The 22,625-nt window shown below is 36.9% G+C and overlaps 1 protein-coding gene across 3 annotated transcripts in view; it reads right to left on the reverse strand.

Moving 5' to 3' along the window:
* LOC131428179 (solute carrier family 66 member 2) overlaps window positions 1-22,625 on the reverse strand; it is a 97,070-nt gene that overhangs the window by 42,141 nt on the left and 32,304 nt on the right. For 2 of the 3 annotated variants that reach the window (XM_058591899.1, XM_058591897.1), the window contains 2 exons: window positions 13,587-13,723; window positions 4,310-4,591 (listed from right to left, as the gene is read on the reverse strand). In XM_058591899.1, coding sequence (XP_058447882.1) covers window positions 4,310-4,591; window positions 13,587-13,723 — 419 coding nt within the window. The remainder of the gene's footprint in view (window positions 1-4,309; window positions 4,592-13,586; window positions 13,724-22,625) is intronic. The other variant, XM_058591900.1, reaches the window with a different exon arrangement.

Consider the following 22,625-nt stretch of genomic DNA (forward strand, 5'->3'; position numbering starts at 1 on the left):
TTCTTAAACCAAATGTCAAATTGAAAAGTAATCCACATTATGTGGTTCATCGATTTGACAGGTTTACTGGAATGGGTGGTGGAGTTGCCATTTTTGTCCAACGGCAAGTTAAACATCGAATTTTACCTTCGGCGAACAATTAAATTTCTTTAAAGGCGATTTGCAAAAACTCACAAGATATCGACCGAATTTTTTCGTAATAGGGGACTTTAATGCTAAGCATGTCCAGTAGAATTGTAGGCAAAATAACAGTAATGGTAAAATACTTCATAATCAACTCTCAGCTGGGTACTTCACAGTTCTTCATCCCAGTAATCCGACTTGTTTCTCTTCCGTGAAAAACCCGTCTACAATTGATCTGGTTCTAACGGATCAAAGTCACATTTGTAGTGAACCGATTACACATGCTGACTTTGACTAAGATCATCTTTCTGTAACAATCAGACTTTCCAACGAAGCTATAATTAATCCACTTAGTTTTATATTCAACTATCATAGAGCTAATTGGTTGGATTACAGATCTCACATTGAAAATCATGTGGATCATAAAACTATTTTAGAAAATTCTGCGGACATCGACACAGCAATTGATAATTTGAATCATTATATTATCGAAGCTAGAAATCTTTCAGTTCCCAAAGCTCAAACTAAATTAAATTCTCCTATCATCGATGACAATCTTCAACTGCTCACTCGGTTGAAGAATGTTCGTCAACGTTTTCGTGATCCTGCTATGAAAAACATAGTTAAGGATTTACAAAAATAAATTGAACATAGATTTAACATAGATTTTTTCTTTTGCGAAATGAAAATTTCGCTAAAGAAGTTGAACAAATCAAACCATATTCTAAACCTTTCTGGAAACTTTCTAAGGTTCTTAAGAAACCTCAGAAACCAATTCCTGCTCTCAAGGAAGGAAATCAAATACTTCTTACAAATGGCGAAAAAGCTCAAAAACTTGCTCAGCAGTTCGAAAGTGTCCACAATTTTAATTTGAACGTTGTGAGTCCTATTGAAAATGAAGTCTCACTGAAATATGATCATATTTCAACCCAAGTATTATCACAAGATGACATTATTGAGACGAATTTTGATGAAATTAAATCAATTATTAGGAAACTTAAAAACATGAAGGCTCCTGGTAATGATGGAATTTTTAATATTCTTATTAAAAGTCTTCCCGATGTTGCCTTGAGACTCCTGGTTAAAATGTTCAACAAGTGTTTTTCATTAGCTTACTTGGTTATCAGTAAACTTGTTGAAAAAAATATCTTGTTGAGAATGATGACTCATATAAATGAAAATTCAATTTATTTACCAGAGCAGTTTGGATTTCGTCATGAACATTCAACTACTCATCAACTTGTTAGAGTAACGAACTTATAAAATCAATAAAATCAAATAAATCTTCTGGGTTATCCACTGGAGTTGTTCTTCTAGACATAGAAAAGGCTTTCGACAGTGTTTGGCACAAAGGTTTAATAGCAAAAATGTCTGATTTCTAGTTTCCTATTTATTTGATCAAAATGATTCAAAATTATTTAATTGATCGTACTCTTCAGGTTAGCTATTAGAATTGTAAATCTGAATTGCTACCCGTACGAGCAGGTGTTCCGAAGGGTTTGAGCGTAGTTCCAATCTTGTATAATATTTTCACTTCTGATCTTCCAAATCTACCCGAAGCAAATGATGTTCTCATGGTAACAACCAAATCATATATATAATAGAGCTGAAAAGTCACCACTTGTGGCTGAACATCCAATTTAAATCTTAATAATTTGACTTTAACTCATATTCCAATAAATATTAAAAAAAAAACCTGTTTTAATCCACCTAGTGGTGTAATTATGCCTTTCTCATGTATATATTATATTGTGGTATTCTATTTGTACTTCCGGAACCGGGTACCGGGAACCAGCATAACCGGAATCGGTTTGTTTAGTTGCCTACTGATAATGACTATCGATTTGTGTAGTTTTGAGACCAGTTTAGGAAATTTTTTACGTGTTTTGTTTCGCCGGTTTAAGTGACGGTGTACAATATTGAACACACTTTACCCTATAACTCCGGAACTGGAAGTCGGATCCGGATGAAATTCAGGAATTCCGTATGGGACCACGAGACCTTTCATTTGAATCTAAGTTTGTTAAAATCGGTTCAGCCATCTCCGAGAAAACCTAGTGAGATTATTTGACATACACACACACGCACACACACACACATACACACGTTTTTTGCACTAACTTTTCCCGGAGATGGCTCGACCGATTTTCACAGAGATTCAAATGAAAAGTCTTGTGGTCCCGTACAAAATTGGTCCCATACAAAACATATGATAATATGTTTTCTAGCAAACTAAGGTTCAAATGAAAGGCCCTGTAGTCCCATACGGAGTTCTTGAATTTCATCCAAATCCGACTTCCGGATTCGGAAATATAGGGTAAAGTGTGTTAAAAATTTAAACCATCACAGAAAAGGGCGAAAAACCGTGAAAAAGATTCTGAATCGCCATCTTGGATTTCCAAACCACTTCAAACATCGTTTTCCGTCAACTACTCATCAGTCCTGTTCCGAAAATACCCACATTGTAAGGATGTTTAAGGAATATCGATAAACCGGAAGTCGCCATCTTGGATTTTGAGCCAACCCCAAACATCATTTTCATGCACCCATTTATCACATCATTTCCGAAAATGGTCATGTGATTGGGGGTTTCCACATTCATTACACAAAACATTTTTTACGAAAAGGTTGCAATATTTCAAAACGCTTGTATGGAGCATTCACATACATTTTCATAGACACAACTTATACAAAGGTTATATGCACATAGTTAGAATAAGTGGCAATAGTAAATATGATTCTAATGCAATTATCAACTGACCATATAGAATCGGATCGCGAAACGAGAATAAGCGACCGTTTGTTGCTTCAGAGAGAATCTTCACAGCAGCGTGCTAACTCGTGATGCTCAGACAGGTCGTCGAGAGAAATTCGCTCTCGCACTGGTGTCCATTCTATGTTAAATGAACCATGCCGGTTTTTTGTTGCTGAGATGATATCCGCCTTTCTTTGACGGCACTGATTGAATCGTGTGAAGAGTTGGTAGAGAGCGTTCTTTGATACGATAAAAGCCATCCTTAGTGGAAAGTATTTTTCTGTCATATAAGTGAATCATTTCAGCAATCCATGAAATAATTCATAGTTTACACTGAATTAAAACTGTCCGCAATTTAACGTGGACGTGAAAATATAAGTCCTTCCTTTGAGTGACTGAGTGAAGAATTAACATGTTCTGTTTGCCTTTCTACTATAGAAAGGCTATGCAATCACTGTAACAATCGACATTCCAGCCGAGGCCCGGGAGGTCGAGTTTCATACACAATTCTAATCAGTTCGTCGAGATCGCAAAATGTCTGTGTTTTACATATGTGTGGACGTGTGTGTGTGCAAAACTAATGCATATTATATTTCTCGGATAAGACTGAACCCATTTTTTCTCGTAAAAATTTATATTTCGTTCGGCTTGAAAATGTTACGATACATACCTGCAGCTCGAATGAATGAGTAACGGTCAGTTTGTTTGTTAATAATTGTTATTTAATCATAATTTTAGAACTGCTTACCAACGTAAGCTCTGATTCGTCTCCCTCAGTACAAACAAAAAACGAAAATATCCTAATATGTTTCGTAAAAAATACACAAAATGAAATAATCTTATTTGCGCTACTATCATAAATAATGCTCTATCATCGTCACAGCTTTGAAAGAAATGGCTGAATACACCAATGAGATGGAGGTTTTCAATGCAGACCACGTTCATGATGATAATGGAACTAGCAGTTGCATCCGATGAAGAAACTGTGTCACAAAATGAGTGCTCTTTCCGAAAACAATAAATGCTTGAATGGAGTGTTTCTGGAACCGTATTACAGATAAGTACATCCGTTCAAAGAAAAAAACGAAAACTCTGTGTTCTGTGACGCACTAGTGTTTCTTGTTAGTATCACAATGGCAGTTAGTACTCGAGTAAGGATGATACTACTGATAAGTCCCTCGTGTGTCGTGTATGCACTATGGAATGAAGAGGATTGCTGTGCACTAGCCTGCGCTCCCTCAATGCACAAGTTGAGCAATATGCAATCGAAGATTCGCCGCACCAGCACCAAACGGCACAAGCGGCAAAATCTTGCGAAGGATGGTTCGTGTAGGCAGTACTTGAAAAGCTAATGAAGGTAGATAATTTGCAATGGATGTCAGCTCTTGGCGGGGCCTGGTTTGGTGGTGTGAACAGGGAAGTGAAACGTACCGATAATGTAGTGCCGGGATCGAGATTTCTTTAGTCCCGGGCCGCTGCCGCCACCGCCACCACCACTCGCTGCCGGTACTAGGGTGGGTAAGACGGATCCAATCCCGATAGTGGTGCTGTTGGTCAGTTTACTGACTCCTTCGGTTGACGATCCGGAACCACAGGCAGCCAGTGCTGCTGAGTACGGGACTCCGGCACGATTGCTAATTACGCCATCGCTCTTAGCGTGCTCGTCGATGGCTCTATTAATAGATTCTCGGGTCCCCAGCAGTGTTTCATCTCCTGCGAGATAATGGAAATCAGTGTTTGGTGGGATGTTTATTGATTAGTCATGTTTTTGTGTGGTTGCAAATTTCGCTATTCTAGGATCGACTATCAGATTTCAAATTAACTTGCAAGAAGAGTTTCGTGACAGCAGCAATTAATTTGATACAATAGTACTAGCCACTTACTGCAAGCAGCACCGATGAAGAGCTGTTTCGAACTGATAAGAAGTAACTTACTTTTTGAAAGTTATGGAATAAATATAGCCAAATGACAAATCGTTCGACAATTTTTTTTCAATTACATAGTGAAATGCAATTAATCGAGGATCAGGACCTGAGTGGATACAATTTGTTATTTAATAAAATTTTTGCCCTTAACCCCAATAATAACGCTTTACTATACCTCAGAATCGATAGCTTTTAACATATTATTAACCCATACTTTCTTGATTTCTTCTACATTCTTCACTAGTCTAGGTTGTTTTAGAAGGTGTTCCTTCATAATGGTCTAGTATTTTTCTATTGACTTCAAACAAAAGCAATTACATTAGCACTCAGCTGCTGGTCGTTTGCATTACAGCAAAATACACCGAAAGGTGAGCAATGACGGAGAATACTCTAACTCTTTAGTATAAACCTTTCTAAGGGCTTTAGTATAAACCATTTCTATGGTTCTGGAGAGTTTGTGGTGGTCAGATCTTTCGGCACGAAATCGACACCATTCGCTTTATACCATTCTAGCATTCCTTCGTGTAGTGGCATAATGCTAAGTCCATCCGAAAGAGGAAAGGGAGAAGCGTACTCTTTCGAATACACATGTCCTTTCAAAGTGCTGTAGTATGCTTTCCGCAAATATAAATCACGAAATTGAGACCTTCGATATCTTCTATTGTCCGGAGGTTCTGAGGAACATCATACTTATCCTTGGCGGTCATATACAGATTTCCTGGATATTGTTTGAAACCCAGCTCTAGAAGCCTCGAAATAAATCACAAGAGAAATAAATGAAGGAATCTCATGAACTTGGAATTGTTTGTATGTAACTTGAAATAGTCAAAAAGTGGGGATGATTTGGCCGAGTCCGGTTTCGTCGAAATTCAGTCGGCCAAGTTGATTATTTCACTAACAATTCCAAACGAGAAGGCCCTAGTATGTCAATAATGACGATAACTTGCCGCCGAAAGCGATGACTACTGCTTGGTATAGATCCTCGTTCTGTCTAAAGTTACTCGTTTGCCTGGTTCAAACGAATCTAGATTTAATGCATCAGCCAAATCCGATTGAACGGCACCAAGATCGAATAGCGAAAATTTTGACGATTGATACACATATTCAGGGCCGGTGAGAAAGAAAGGGGAACGGGAGGAATCTTCCCGGGCTCGAACTTTTTGAGGATTTAAAATTATTTTTCATTTTTCATAATAAAAAATTTTAAACATGAAAACACTTTTGGCATGTGAACTATTCTGTTGAGTTAACGTTTTTAAAAATCTTTTGATTCGATGATATTTGCATGTCCACAATTTTTTTCGAAACTTATCATATATGGTCTATCATATTGCAAATCTTCCGACGGCCCTGCACATGTGAGTTTTAGGATTAATGGTTTATTGAGGAAAATCCAGCAAAACCGGTGTTTGGCAAAGTGATCCTGATCTCCGAGATAGTTAAGATGCCACACCATGTTTCTTGGATTTTTTAAAATTCATTCGTGGTTTATATTAACCCATGAAAGGGTAACAACAAAGCCGAAACACCCGGTATAACTAATGCATACTACATGAAATACAATGTCCCGAGCTTCTCGCGGAAAATACGTGAATAGTTATGAACCGTGTATATTTTTGTTGGGAACAAGCCTCTAGATGGCCCAATACCAAATTACATGACAATTAATACACTAGTGCTTGAATAAGAGCTGATCGTGTCCGACGAGGTCCAGTTTTCATGAAGCTATGGAAAAAGACGTATCAGAGAATTCATGCACAAATCAACGGTGAAATTTAAAGATCTCCCGTATTCTCCAGATCTGGCCCTCAGCGACTATTGTCTATTTCCGAACCTGAAAAGATTTCTCCAGGGAAAGAATTTTTTTGTCGAATGTTGACGTCATTGCAGAAACGGAAGCCAATTTTGAAGGCCTTCACGAATATTTTTTTCCAAAGGGCATAAAAATGTTCGAGAACCGATGGGTCAAGTGTATTGCTCTAGATGGATATTATACTGAATAATAGAATAAGTTTTCACGGTAAAAAAACGACTTTTTCTTTGTTATGTTCGGGACTTCTAATTCCATGTAGCATGCCATACAAAAATGCATGTAATTTTTTTTTATTTATTTGGCATTGAAAAATAACAGTCCTTCAGTTTTCCCATATATTGTACGCAAACGTATGATCATTCAAATTCAATCAAATGCAATTATTTTCGTCTGCCCCATACCAAGATATCGTTTAGAAAAAAAACTTCCATATGAAAAGTTTCCATAAATTTTGAACTAGACAGCATAAAATTAAAGTTTCTGCAGTAAAAATTGTGTATTGTTTGGATCTGAAATTTCGTGGAATAATGCGTCATCAAAAAGAATCTCATAAAAAAGTTATACTAAAAACCGTTACTAAAAACCGTTACTAAAAACCTAAGTCATTGGAACCGTTCTAAAATAGTATTTTCCAAACTCCCCCTGCCACTGCGCTGGAAAACGTCTAAGGCCTTACCATGTGTTGTCGCGCTCGTGGCCCGGAGAGACCAGTTTGGGAATCACTGTACTAAAATAATAAAGACTTGCGGTACAGGTGCAGCGACAAGAATTATGTCCTGCTAATTTTGTTTTCTGGACCACTGTGAAATGACTGTTTTCATGCGATTGTAAAATGGCCCTTAAACACATTCTTAGCATCTCACTTTGATATACCGTCAGCGTGATAATGTTTACACCATTGAGCAATGTGAAAACTGACATTACCCGATTGACGTAAATACGAATTCTTCTAATTTACTGCGGATGTAATGAACAATAAAATATCTGATTCCACTTCCATATCCTGAAGTCAGCAAAATGCATTCAAACTAACACGAAAAACTTTTTTTTATTTAGCAAAAAAAATTGAAAAATCAGAAATATTTTAGGAATTATTGAAAACCTTTCTGATTTTTTTTTAGAATTTTTCAGAATATATTTCATGTGATCAAAAATACTCAAAATTTTCGAATTTTTTTTAATCGCATTTTCAAATGGTGCCAAATTTGAAAGTGCGATTAAAAAAAATTCGAAAATTTTGAATATTTTTTATCACATGAAATATATTCTGAAAAATTCAAAGTTAGATTTTACATAAAAAATAAATCATTTCTGAGTACATTATGCTGCATTTTTTCAGATTTTTCAAAAATGTGGTATAATATCAAATTTCAAAAAAAAATCATTCTAACAACCATGCGTCTCCATCAAATTGTCATCATCCGATGGAGACGCATGGTATTTAGTTATGAAATCATATATCACATGCCTTTAGAACTGAATACCATGCGTTTCCACCTACAACTTGAGCTAAGGGCTTGAGTATTGACGTAATTAATAATGATAAAAGAATTGTATTCCTTATGTTATTTACACGCACCCGCACACCTGGGTCGATTCACCAAACAATGATGTAGAGAGTGCATTAGTGAACATGTGTTTCAGCGGAAGGTTGTAATTCGTTCTAACTTCAACATCTTGCGGGATAGAATGGACGTTTCGAGGTTAGCTATTAGCAGTCCTAAGAAATACTATAAACCAGATAGAAATCATGTCGAAGCGCCTGCAGCAAGTCCCGAAGACCCAAAAAGAACGTATTAACTCGCATCGTCGATTTTCTATACAAACAACAAATGCTTTTAAGCTTAATATTTTCAGTTTTTTGCTATTTCCTGAAGAGCACCTCTTTATTAATCAGTTTTGGAAAATCGTATTATTTTATTGCTTTAATCGAAAAATGTACAAATGTATACAAATTAAATTTCAAACGCTTTTACAAATATAGTTCTTTAAGTTTATGTGCACTTAGTGGTTTTTTTCTGGTGTTTCGTGGAGTACTTTTCTTACGTATCAGCTCAAGCCCATTTATTATGTATCTAGAAGTCGTCTCCATACAGCTCAGACAACGGCCACCATTTGATCGATCAACCTTGCTCGCTATGGTTCTCTTTTTCTTGAGCCTTCCGAATTACATTCAAAAACCATTTTCAAATGGTTGCGTCTGTTATCCTGATGACATGCCCTGCCGATCGCAGCTGTCCAATTTCAGCTGTACGTATTATAGGTGGATCTCCAAGCAGCTGTTGAAAACCGTTGTTTATACGCCGTTGATTAATTTCTTATATTGACGTATTACTTTTCTTGTATCCTTATCCGCGGTCATAAATGAATGAATACACGAATTCATGAACTACCACGATATCGTCGCCACGCACCATTATTCGAATGGGAAGGTGTTATATTTTAAAGCCTTTCCCTCTCATACATTTTGTTTCGATGGATTTACTGTCAGTCCGATCCCAGTTTCATTAATCCGTCTTTATGAGCTTGATTTAAGCTGTCTTGTTGAGCAATTTCAGGCAACTTGACTTTTCACACCATGTGATACAGAACGTCGACGAATATTTTACCCTAAAACGGATAGTTTTTTAGATTTCGCTTTATTTCGTATTTCCTTAGATTTTGCGTTGGTATCTAGGAACACTTTTTTTGCAAAAGAACTATAATTTAATTGTCCTTCGGAATTTTTCTAAATATAGTTATTATTTGATTTAAATGCAAAAATTTTTTTATAAATGTAAAATGACTTATCAGTTCATAAAAAAAAACTTTAAATCGTATATAAAAAACCTAAATATTTGTCAATTCATTAGTTCTGATTCATGTTTCTCGCACTGGTCCTTCCTTATGGAAATTCTTTCTTAAGCCCTGAACTCAAGTTGTAGATGGAAACGCATGGTATTTAGTTCTATGGACATGTGAAATATGATTTTAGAACTAAATACCATGCGTCTCCATCGGATGATAACAATTTGATGGAGACGCATTTTTTTTAAAACGTCCACATTTTCTAAAAATCTGAAAAAAATACAGCGTAATGTACTCATAAATGATTTATTTTTGATGTAAAATCTAGAGTGGTATCAAATTTGTAAGTGCGATTAAGTTCCTAAATCCTGGTCCTGAATTTACTTTCTGATGTAGATGAATAAATGATAAAAAGTTAACATCAGATAAATTCCACCAATCGTTTCCTTTTGGATCCATTGAAATATTTTTAAAGAGCTATGAGGAGTTTTACTGTAAGTCTACATTGTCTTATATTTTTAATCATTTTTCCGCGTAGATTTGGCAGTAAAATATGTTAGTCGCCAACAAGTAAAACTTTAGTGTAGAAACTACTCGTTACAATTCGAAGTAGTGAATTTGGCAAAATTTGAATTAGTAAATGGGGAAAAGTTCACAGAAACAAACAGCTTATACCAACGATCATCGTCTATTTTTAGCAATTGATGCGTTTGAGCCGTGCATTACGAGAAGATCGACTAGAATACAAGTAAAGATACGATAAAGTTATTTTCCTGCATGACCACCCTCGGCTTCATGTCGCCAAAGTCTTGAAAAAATATTTGGAAATGCTCAAATGGGACATATTGCCCCACCAGACGTGTTTGCCTAACATTGATCCTTCTGATTACTGGTTGTGCAATCAATGTCTTTTTTATGCCGTGTTTCATTGAAAATCACTGGTGGCGTGGATTGCTCTGGTTTTGCACTTTCGAGCAGAAATGCAACATTCTGACGGTGTTTCATTGCGATTTCTGCTCGAAAGTGCAAAACCAGAGTAATCCACGACACCAGTGTGTTTCAATGAAAAACGCCATTAGTCTGGATGGCGTATAGAACATGCTTTGACTTTAAAGACGCACCATACTGAGTAATCCAGCAGATTAAATCCAGGCAAGATTGCGGTAACATATCCTTCGCTCAGAATGGCCTATGATCCTGTAACCACTTCCGAGTTCTAATTAAGATATGGCGAGGAGCCCCAACTTGTTGAAGTACAACATTTGACTTCGGACTGTACTGTTCTTTGATACACGGAATTACATATTTACTTGAAATCCCCATCCGTATTTACCAAATGAGCAATGGGTCCATTTTTTGCTATTAATGCTTCAGTATCAGGATCAAAACAAAATGGCTCAGATGGCACGTTCCCCACATAATTCGAAGATTTAGTGCCTTGGCGGGTTTCTCATCATTTCCAGATGATAAAGGATAGTGAATGAGAGGAACTATGGGTAAGGTGGGGGAGGTGAGCGGGTCATTTTTCCGAAAGCCATTTCGTCGAGAGTCGTTTCGCCGAATGCCATTTCGCCGAAAGTCGTTTCGCCGAAAGGGTCATTTCGCCGAATTGAACATTTCACTGAAAGGGTAATTTCGAATATATCATATTATTGTTTTTTTGTGTTATCATGTCTTCTGAATAATTGATGTGACGCACCAACATAACCGAAGTCAAGGTGGTTGCCGACCCGCCGTCGGAAGTGGCGGCCTCTTGCATACAAACTTGTGACCGCCTCGTTTGCCCGGTCTGCTCAAAGCAAGGTTTCTTTGCTTTAGTTAGGTCCGAACGAGCGGTAACGAGGGCGGACAGCACACGAACCAGAACGTTGTGGCGAAGCCGCGTTAGATATTCTTCATTTTCACTCAGTAAACGGAAAATACCACACACACACACACACACACACACACACACACACACACACACACACACACACTTGTTTGGTAGATATACCTGGTGTTAACGCTATCATCTTTCATTTGTCTTTATTTTAAATCAATTCCAATTACGATATCAGAACAATTGCGGGATTCGGCAAAATGGCTTTTGGTGAAATGGCTTTCGGCGAAATGGCTTTCGGCGAAACGGCTTTCGGCGAAATGACCCTGATCCGGTGGGGTATTACAGCAACCGCTCAATTAGATCACTAGGCCGACTCGAGATTTCCAAAGAAATCAAGAATCTCTCCGTCAAGATGTTGGACAAGGCATAGTTAAATTGGCGGGTTGGCGGTTCAATGCATAGGACGCTGGTCTTACAAGCCAGTTGTCGTATGTTCGAGCCCCGACCTGGAAGGATTCTTAGTGTCAGTAGGATCCATAGTACTAGCCATGCAATGATTCTGTACACTAAGAATCGGCTGCGAAGTCTGTTGAAACAGAAAGGCCAAATTCCACAAAAGGAATGTAATGCCAGGACTTTGCTTTTCCGTCACGATATTGGACAAAGCATAGTAAAATATCCTAAAACTTCGAATTCCTGAAAATATATTCATAAATATGTACAGGAAGCCAAAAATACGCATACGCAATTTCGTTAATGCTGGGCAGCTGCATATCGAACGGCATACAATTCCGTAATCGGATTTACAAAGGTCACACGAATAATATTCAGCACGGTAAATAGTAGCCATGTGATAGTTACGTTTACAATGTCCAATCAGTGCTCTGACTAGAATACTGCAATTTTGCTTAGAGAAATGTAATAGGTTCTTAGATGTTTTCAAATTTAGATCTTTTGAAAATGTCTTTGTGTGAACACAACTTTCAAGATTTCGCCAATAACTGACATGCTTTGACGCTGCCCAAGAACGAATTTTGTGTTTTATCCAACTAGTTGGTTATGGTAAGGCTAGTTCAGAACCGACAAAACTGGTCTCTGCTCCAGTTCTAGCCAATTCGTCAGCCAATTCATTTCCAGTAATACCAGAATGGCCGGGTACCCATAAGAGGTTTAATATGCTGAGTTCTTCGATTTGAGTTCGACAAGCGATTACAAGACTAGATGTGGTTTCATTTGCACCAACTGCTTTAAGAGCTGCCACAGACACCTCGTTGAAGAGCTGCCCGTACTTCACAGAGAATCGTAAAAAGTTCTGCTTGAAACACGATACAGAAACCACCCAGTGAATGAGATTGTTCTAATCTCATTTCGCGGCAATAGACATCAGCACCGGTTTGACCTTCCAGCAAGGAACTGTCAGTGCAACAAGTTATATATTCATCAAGTTGTCGCTCCAACCATCCAGACAACCATTCTCCACGGTGAGGAAATGTAACGTTAAAAGTTTTAGAAGGGAAGCTGCATGGAAGCGTAAGATCACTATCACCGTCACATTTGGCTGCGGACTGTACTGTTCTTTGATCCACGGAAAAAACATATTTCCTTGAAATCCCGATATATATCTCCGTGTTTACCTTCAAATGAACAATGGGTCCATGTTTTTTTTTTTATACTCGTCCGGCACGCCTTTAACCAAGTTAGAACTAATATAGCGGTTGTTTCTTGAATTTGATACGGAATCTACGGTAAACATGTTCTCGTCGGTGAACAGATTTACCGGATGTTTATGTTTTAGGTTATTCAAGATTTTCTTACATCACTCGACTCGTAGCTCCCGATTGCTTTTGGTAATCATGGCATAAGCTATAGCTCACATGCATGCAAAGAAACCCAAAACATTATATGTATAAGTGAAACGGGAACCTTATTTGCACGATGGTGCAAACAAAATCACGCATACGGTAATTTGAAGACTTACTGACTCGGTCTGCAATCAATGGATCGCGCTTGAAATTGAAATAAACAATATAGTAGTTGAATTCGCGTGAAAATAAAAAACACTTATCGCGAAATAAAATTGAAGATCTCCGATTTGCATCACTTCTAGCAAGGAAAAAAACATGAATAATAATTATCTTAATAGACAGTATTTTTTGCCTATTATTCAATCTTGTGGGAGCACAATTCAGCAAAAAAAAGCATCTAAATTCTACAGAAACATTATTTATCCGGTCAAGGTTGACAAAGTTGGCCTGGTCATGTTTCACGGGCTGACAGGATATGTTTTACGGCCAACCTTAACAAGGCCACTTCGGTCATATGATCAACAAAAACCACAGAATAAACCAGTGTGGCACCTACCTGAAAACACTCGCTCCCTGGTTCGCATGATGGCATTGTTACGCCGCACCGTCACACACAGGTGAATCATTATAAACATGGTTATATTCATTACGACACTCTGCACCAGCAGAGGGATTTCGAACCGGCTGGAAAACCTGGAATGGAAGACAGAGTCGGTTAGTGTAATTCAATGCAATGTTGATAAATGGAATAAAATAGTTTTAAAATAACTTGCCAAGCCGCACACAACCTATTTAAAGAATGGCGGGTTGTCGCGAAATTTGCACAAACCACGAATAAAGTTATTTAAAGTAAGCAATCTCTCGAGAGCGTAAAATATTATTGTGATCATTCTTTCAAAACAATTTATGGGGTGCCAAGACACGCTTCTGTGAACTGTGATGGATTTTGGCGGTAATATGCTCCCTCGAAGATTGAGTATGTGACATGGTAATTTGTTTATCATTTCTAGTCTGTCATTTCTATCGTTTCAGTTGAGTTACTGATCTTATACGGGAGTAGCTAATGCATGTCAGTCGATGTTTTCATAGGAAGAAAAAAACCGTGTTTGCTTCTACCTCTTTCGTTATGTAGATTAGTTCTGTTTGCTTACAGAGGCTCTCGTGAGCTGATGTGTTACTAAACAGAACAGATTTTACTGCAGGAGAATGTGGATATGAGATGGCCTTTGTACATCTACAAGTTGCAGAATTTGTTGTTAAAAACAAAACAGTTTATTTTGAGAAAAATTAATTGTGTTTAAGCAAGCCACGTAACATCAGAATATGGCAACAAAAGCAACAAAAGAGTATTTAGTTAGAGCGAGAAAACTGGTGGGTCTGATGACCACAGAAGATACTTAGATAGAAGGTACCGGTCGTGAGAAGGATAGGAATAGAACGTGTTCGATGTACAGTGTACCAATTCGGTGCTGTTTCAGAAGCAGGTTTGAGTTCTGCTTCTGAGTGTATCTTTTTCGTAAAAAAATCATTTTTTCTTAGAGTTTTTTTATTATTTTGACTTTATCAATCTATCGCAAAATTGCAAATCTATTTATGGTGATTTTATGTGAAACCAACTAAAAATTAATAATGACAAATTCGCGCCAAATCGTATTTGCAGTTGACAACACACTCTCACATTTGAATGAAACAAACTTATATTCAAAAGAAAGGTCTATTGGTCGCATAGGTTGCGATTTAATTTGAATTTAATTTTAATTTTTGTTCGACCCATTGATGTAAAAACAAGGCAACCAAAATTTCTAATGATCTACAATCAAACAGTTCAATCAATCGTCACATTTTTGAATCCGCAATTGCATGAGAGTCTGCTTAGATTGATCTTGATTAGGAACCAACACCGAACATTGTTTGTCTTGATTTGTATTTGTTTTATAGGCGACGAAATTACACCAATGTCCAAAATGTATGCAATTATATCTTTGTACATACTTGCGATACGGATTTCGATAGTAAAGCTTCGCTTCGCCAAGCTTGTGTTCAAGTTTTGTATGCAAGCAGTTATTTTTATAGCGTTAAGTTTCTCCACCATTCTGCGATTTCGGTTGAAGTGGTTTTCTCATTATCAATCGAGTTCAGGGTAGTTGTCAATTTCTCAGGCGAAACGACATAACATGGAATTTTATCCGAGCTTGCATGACACAAGATCAGAGCATACCAAATCGATTTATGGCTTTTTTGTCTTGCTGTCTAGCAACAACCTACCTCTAGAACGCTACGCGTAGGATTGAAGTAGTGATACATTCAAATCGAAACTTAGAAATATTTCCAATTAAATGATGAAATAATATTAATAACTGGTACAAAATGGACTGAGCTGTAAGTGTTTAAAACCTGACCACATTTCTACGAGTATTTTTTCTTGAGTTTCTGATTTGCACCCCTATATAAAAAATAAAGATGTTCAAAAAATCGATTTTTGAACCGAGGCCCGGAGGGCCGAGTGTCATATACCATTTGAGTATGTGTATGTGCATGTGTCCCAAGTAGCAATCCGCAACTAGTTCTGATGCGACTAAGTCCAAACTATGTTGCAACAAGAGCACGAATATGTTTTTTATGTTATACTGGCTAAAACAAGGTGACAGCAATGTTTCTTCATAACCTAACCAGTTACGAAATAGTTATTTAGGTTTCAAATCACCACATCTTTTTGTCATATTGAATTAATAATAAATTATAAGCTATCGTAACTTAATCCAAACATATCTTTAATCGCAACTTTATTACTAGCTACTAGTTGAAAATAAGTTTATTAGACTCTAATATTGGCAACCCGTAACTAGTTCTGATACCACTTAGCCCAACTATGTTGCAACAAGAACACGAACATGTTTTTTTATGTTATGGTTAAAACAAGGTGACGGCAGTGTTTCTTTATAACATAAACATTGAACTAGCTATCATTAGTAAGTTATCGTTACTTGATTCTAACATATCTTTAATCACAGTTTTAGTTTTAGCTACAAGTTGAAAAAAGGTTGCGAAACCATTATAAATACGTAAGCGTATATGTAAATCGTTACTATGTGAATTGATGTAGTAATAACTTAGATATTATGAGATTATAACATAAAATTCTTCATTGATTCAGATAGTTATCGGTAGGTTTTCCCAACGTTATGATAACGAAAATGCAAACAAAACAACCTTTGTTGGCTTGAATATGGCGAATACAATATGGAGTCTCAAGAAGTGTATGAAACGTAAATAAAACCAGGAGATTACTTTTTTCCAAACTACTTTTTGCCGAAAATAGTGAAAGGCAGAATAATCATTTTTGTTCTATGCACTGTCATAAATACGAAGAAAATAATATAGGGATTGAGCATCGATTGTGATAATATTATAACTCTCATGATATATGAATTTAAAATGATAAGAAATCACTCTAATTTGAGCATTCTGAACATAGCGTTATTTTGTTGTTTATTTTTCATATCTTTATAAACAGATTCTGATTGAAGGCGCATGAAAAACAGTTAAGTAAAATTGAATTCCGCTCGACAGTTTTAAAATCGTTGTGAAATTTGTACCTTGTATCAAGTTTGTGATTTAAAGCACTCTCCTGCTTTTTTATTGAAGATAGAAAAGTATTCTGGATTCATTCAATGTTTATAATGTCGATGGTGACTAAGTTTCAACTAGTTTACTTGGAAACAAGTTATTTTCAAGTTATGAAAAGATAAGTTATTCTAGTATGGCATTACAACGTAACGACAACTTATTTTTAGCTGAATTAACAACTAGTAGAAACTGCGCTTTTTGAGTCATGCAAGTGGTTAGATGTTAGTAACAATCACTCAAATATCTGGTTGCAAACTAGTCACAAACAAGCTAGCGTAACAAAAATTGTTACTTGGGGTGTATGTGCGTGTGTATGTGCGTGTGTATGTATGTAACATTATTTTGCACTCACTTCTCTCGAAGATGGCTGAGCCGATTTTCATAAACTTAGATTCAAATGAAAGGTCTTTTAGTCCCATACAAAGTTCCTGAATTTTATTTGAATCTTTCTTCCGATTTTGGATTTACAGGGTGATATGCGCGAAAAGAATTAAAGAAAGTGCACTAATTTTCCTCAGAGACGGCTGAACCGATTTCCACAAACTTAAATTCAATTAAAAGGTATAATTGTCTTATACAAATTTCCTGAATTTTATTTCGATCTGACTTTCGGTTCCGGACTTACAGGATGATTAGTGTAAAAACACCAATTTCAAATTATTTCCTTACTTTTCTCAGAGTTGGCCCAAGCGTTTTCAACAAACTTAAGTTCAAATAAAAGGGATTATGATCCAACACAAAACTTACAAATTTCAACGGATCCGACTTTCGGTTCCGGCATTATAGGTTAAAGTGTGTTTGATACCCTCACTCAAAACAAAAAAAAAACATAACAAAATTCTGAAGTGGCCTATGCACTACTGATGCCATTATCAGTAGGCAGTCATATAAGCCGATTCTGGCTATCCTGGTTTCCAATTTTCGAGTAACGACGGGAGATAATAGTCATATACTGAAAAAAATATCTCACTTTCTTTCCTTAGAGATGGCAGAACCAATATTCCCAATCTTAGGTTCAAATGAAAGATCTTATGCTCCTAACAAAAATTAATCATATTCTTGGGATTCAACAAAAATTAACACCGTCGTTTAAAATACAATGTCAAAATCGTATGAAATCATCCAAATTTGAATAACAACTAGTAGAGTTTGTACGTCATGATGATGGTCATACGAACCGACTTCGATTATATCGCTTATCGGGCTTCAGTGCGGGAAGTACCTACCAATAGTGGCATTCTCTTCATTTAATCATGGATGGCCTAACCGATCAGAGGGGGCTACCACGTTTGGCATAACGCCGTTTGGCATAACAGTCATTTGGCATAACAGATGAACATGCGGCTTAATAGGAATTGTTCTAATTTAGTGCAATTTTGAAAGGTCTAATGCGGCTACGCCGCATCGTTTTTAATGACCTGGTGTCCGACCTCGCTTCCGCTCGTTCGGACTTAACTGAGGGATAGCTTCTAGCTTTGGGTAATCCGGTCAAACGCCCGCAACTAGACAGAGGTGATTTCTGCGGGGGCGCTGCCCCCCCGCAGTGGCCGGCGCTTCCGACGGCGGGTCGCCGGCGCACTCGCGGCCTTCGGCCGTCTCGACCTGAATCAGTTTCTTATATAAAAAGGTTTCACATATTTCGTTCGAGTTTTCCTTGCAGAACATCAATCGATCGAAACAGATACGAAAATTTTCATTAGATTAAAATATTGCAAATCCAATTATTATTATGCCAAATGGCATTATGCCAAATGACCATTATGCCAAAAGACCATTATGCCAAACAGCGTTATGGCAAACGGTATTATGCCAAATGACCTTATGCCAAACGGGCCGCCCCCGATCAGAGAACTGTTTCATTCGGTAGGTTATACTAGTTAATGAATAAAGAATCTCTTCATCTCTTCTTTCAAGAATCGTAGAGAAACATTTTGAATAGAATATGATTGATATGAGAAAGGCATCATTACACCACTAGGTGGATTAAAACAGGATTATCAAATACTTATTGTTGAAAAATGACAAACCCTACAAAAAATACTGTGTTGATTATTTTCCCAAAACCAGTCAATTTTTTTAATTAAAATTCTGAAAACAAAGTCCATATCGAGTCTTACACTGAAAAAAATGTACTTTAAAAATTAAAAATCGATTTACAAAATAAGCCTAAGATAGGTGATTATGGTGATCATACATTGCTAGATTGGCACTTTTAAGAAAAAATATGTTCTTTGAACAAAAACTATTTCTTGTCCAAAATGATTCTTTCGTCCAGTGTCTTTTGACCGGGGGATAGAGTCTAAATGATGAAAAAAATTCTTTTCGGGAATTTGTCAGAATTATCGTTCAACGAAATACATTAAAATGTTTTGCATGTTAAAAAGCATCATTTGAACAACATTTTGTGATCTTTTTGAAGAAAAATATTGAGAAATAAGTAGGTGAAGAGGTATTTTTGAGGACGCTTCTTAAAAATCATGATTTGCGGTGTCCACTGTATCTCAGCGCAGACTAATCAGAAGTGAACAAATCAAAGCAAGAGTAGAAGTTTTCCTAGACCCCAACGTTCCTGTTTGATTTTTTTTAATTTTTTCAAGTTTTGGTGGTTGTTCAAAGTCAAAGCTACGATTTTTCTCGAAAACATCCACCATTTTGTAGCTGCTAAATCTCGTCAAAGTAACAGACGACAAAAAAGAAAACGTTGGGGTCTGGTTTTTAAATCTAGAAAGTGTGCAAAATTTGAACAAAATTGTTGCAGTAGTTTTTGAATGACGATGGACATGGACTTTCAAAATCTGCTTTCGAGAAAAACGCGTTTAAAGTTTTTTGTCTATAAAATCAATGGAAACAATTTACAACTCAAGGGAGCCGGTAGGGTCTAATATTTCCAAAAAATCATATTTTTTATAATTTGTTATACTGAAACATTTCAAGAATATTTTGTGAAGTTTTTAAGTCAATTACACCTGGGTCTATGCGCCGAGCTCTTATTTCTTCGCAGTATGAAATAAACAAAGATAAAGGCCCATAACTTCGAGCGTTTTGTTCTGATATCCTTGAAAATTTGACAATATATTCTTGAAATGTTTTACTATAGGGAAATAAAAAAACCAGCAAGGATAAATTTTTTCAAACACTCAAATGAAAAGTTAATAAAAAAAAACCTGGATTAAAAATCCACCTAGTGGTGTAATGATGCCTTTCTCATATCAATCATACTATCTTCTATAGTACTGTGGTATTCTTCAAAACAATTCTTGATTTTTGAAAGAATAAGCGAAATCGGTTTGTTTGACCGTCTACTGATTGAAACTATCAATTGGAGAAGATTTGAGGACGATTTAAAATTTTTTTTACGGTTTTCGCCCTTTTCAGTGATGGTATAAAATTTTTAACACTTTTTACCCTATATTTCCGGATTCGGCATTCGGATCCGGATGAAATTCAGTAAATTCGTATGGGATCGGTTTAACCATCTCCGAAAAAAGTTGGTGCACTTATTTTCACAATTTTTTGCACATTTTACCCCATAATTCCGGAACCGGAAGTCGGATCCAAATAATATTCAGGAATTTTGTATGGGACCACAAGACGTTCATTTGAATCTAAGTTTGTGAAAATCGGTTCAGCCATCTCCGAGAAAAGTTTGTGCAAAAAACGTTACACACACATACACGCACACATGCACACACACAGACATTTTGCGTACTCGACGAACTGCATAACCTTTTTATATGAGAAAGGCAAAAATAAATGATTTTTCAAAAGTGTTAGACCCTACCCGCCCCTTAACTAAATGCCACTGTCGAATATTAGAAGAAAGTATCAGTGCTGCATAAGAGAAAGTTTTTTGTTAGATAAACTTTATTACCTTAAAAATACCTCTCTTGCTACATATGGAAGATTGGTATGGAAAAAAATTACCTACCTTGACTTTGATTCAGTCCCATGAAACCCCTTTTCGCATTTTTATTCGAATAATTTCTGACAGGAATTTGGATTCATTTGAAGAATTGATATTGGGTGCTGTTTACACATCAGGAAAATTCATAGTTTTTAGGGTTGGGCTTAGAGATTAATTGGTAAGTTATGGTCAAAATTGAACAATAATAATGTTGTAAGTATATTTAGTGAGTAATCGTTTGTACTCAAGTAAATTGTGAAAGTAAATTACAAATTTAGTACCACATTGTTAGGATCGCGATCAAGTGATCGAAATCAGTTCGTGCTCGCATCTCACCCGACGCAGTCGAAAATCGTTTACGGTCGAAACAACAGAAACAAAGACAATACGCCAGTGAACAATAGAGTGTACGGAATGGTCAAATACGACTTAACAAAGCCTGAAACTTGGCCTGCAAGACCGAATTCAATTTGTATAGATTTCAAGCGTTGCAAAGTTAGACCAGCAGCAAATGAAATTGAAATCTTACTTAAAGAACGAATGCATCTAGACGCTAATAATGTAAGTGAGATTCAATTCAACAAGGCGTCTAAATGTGTGTACATTATGTTTAAACGTAAAAGCGATGCACTTGCATTCGCTTCGGTTAACAACGAGGTGCACAGCGTTGAGTGTGACAACATTAAATACAAAATCCCTGTGCACATGGTGGACAATGCCATACAAGTACGCGTGCATGACCTTCCCCCGCAGACCAGCGATCAGTTCGTTCGGGAAATCATGTCGCAGTACGGTGAAGTTCTTTCCATCGAAAGAGAAGTATGGCGGAATTTTTTCCCCGGCATCCGGAATGGCGTGCGAGTTGTGCGTATGCAACTACGTAAGGCAATTTCATCTTACATCATTTGTGATCAAGGTGGGACACGTCCGTGTAAAACGTTGATTACCTATGAAAATCAGCTGGTTACATGCCAGTTTTGTGAACAACCTGCACACTACGGTAAACCTTGCACTGAAACTACGAAAAAGACATCTTCAACCAAAGACAGGTCAACCGTTTAACAACGTGAACTAGTGAGCGTAGTACTTCTGTTTTACCATCAAACCAACCAACAACTGCAACCAATGTACAACAAGGCGCTTCCACAGCAACTAGAAACGAGACCAAGACTGCGAATAACAAGGAAAACGAAAAGAAGACGGAAATCAACAACAAAACCACCGATGCGGCAATGGAGGACGAGACGAGCCACGAACAAAATGCCCCTCAACCCTCGCTCTTCTCCTCCTAGAAAAAGAGTGACAACGAGATCCACTTCAAACAATTTTTTATTTAAAAAATCAATAATTCGGCCACGTAAAGCTTGTACGCAAATAGGCCTGAATAAAAATATCTTTAAAAAAAGAGGTCGAAATCGATACGTCATGCCACAGGTCAGTCGAATCGACTTCATAAGTAGCCGTTTCGAGAGATTCGGTTCGAGATGCGTAATATCAGCCCAGTACCTATCTCCGGTAGTTAAATCGTGTTTTAATAATGACAATTTGGTTTTCTTGCAGCATTAGTATGATTTCTTATTTATTACCAATTACCAAGTGGCAAAATCTCAATTGTTCTTATCGAGCGAATGATAGAAAAGAAAATAAATCGATTTGGGGTTGCTGTTTTGAACCAAAATAACAAGTTGAATAGAATGTCGACTATGAACTATAACTTCTCCTCTTTTCAATGTCCGTGTTCTAAATATCAACCCAGAAGTTTTTCAACTTGAACATAGAGAAAAAAATGCATATTATGTGTCATAGTGAAACAAACTGCAACGCTCTGCTTTCGGTTTGTTGTTCATCAAGTACACCTGTAGCATTCTCGAATTTTCAATCTCCGGCTTTTCACTTACCACCAGGAAACATTGTTGTGAATGCGCCGGCTGCGGATTGGAATTCTTCCAATCATACTAAAATCAGTCAGTCAATGCCCCCATAAAATAAAAACCTCCTGCGGGACCAGCGACTGAACGTAACCTTGCCAGTTCCATCGGTTTTCCCAACCCATATGGCCTTCGG

The sequence above is a fragment of the Malaya genurostris genome, chromosome 2, assembly GCF_030247185.1.
Source record: "Malaya genurostris strain Urasoe2022 chromosome 2, Malgen_1.1, whole genome shotgun sequence".
Lineage (NCBI taxonomy): Eukaryota > Metazoa > Arthropoda > Insecta > Diptera > Culicidae > Malaya > Malaya genurostris.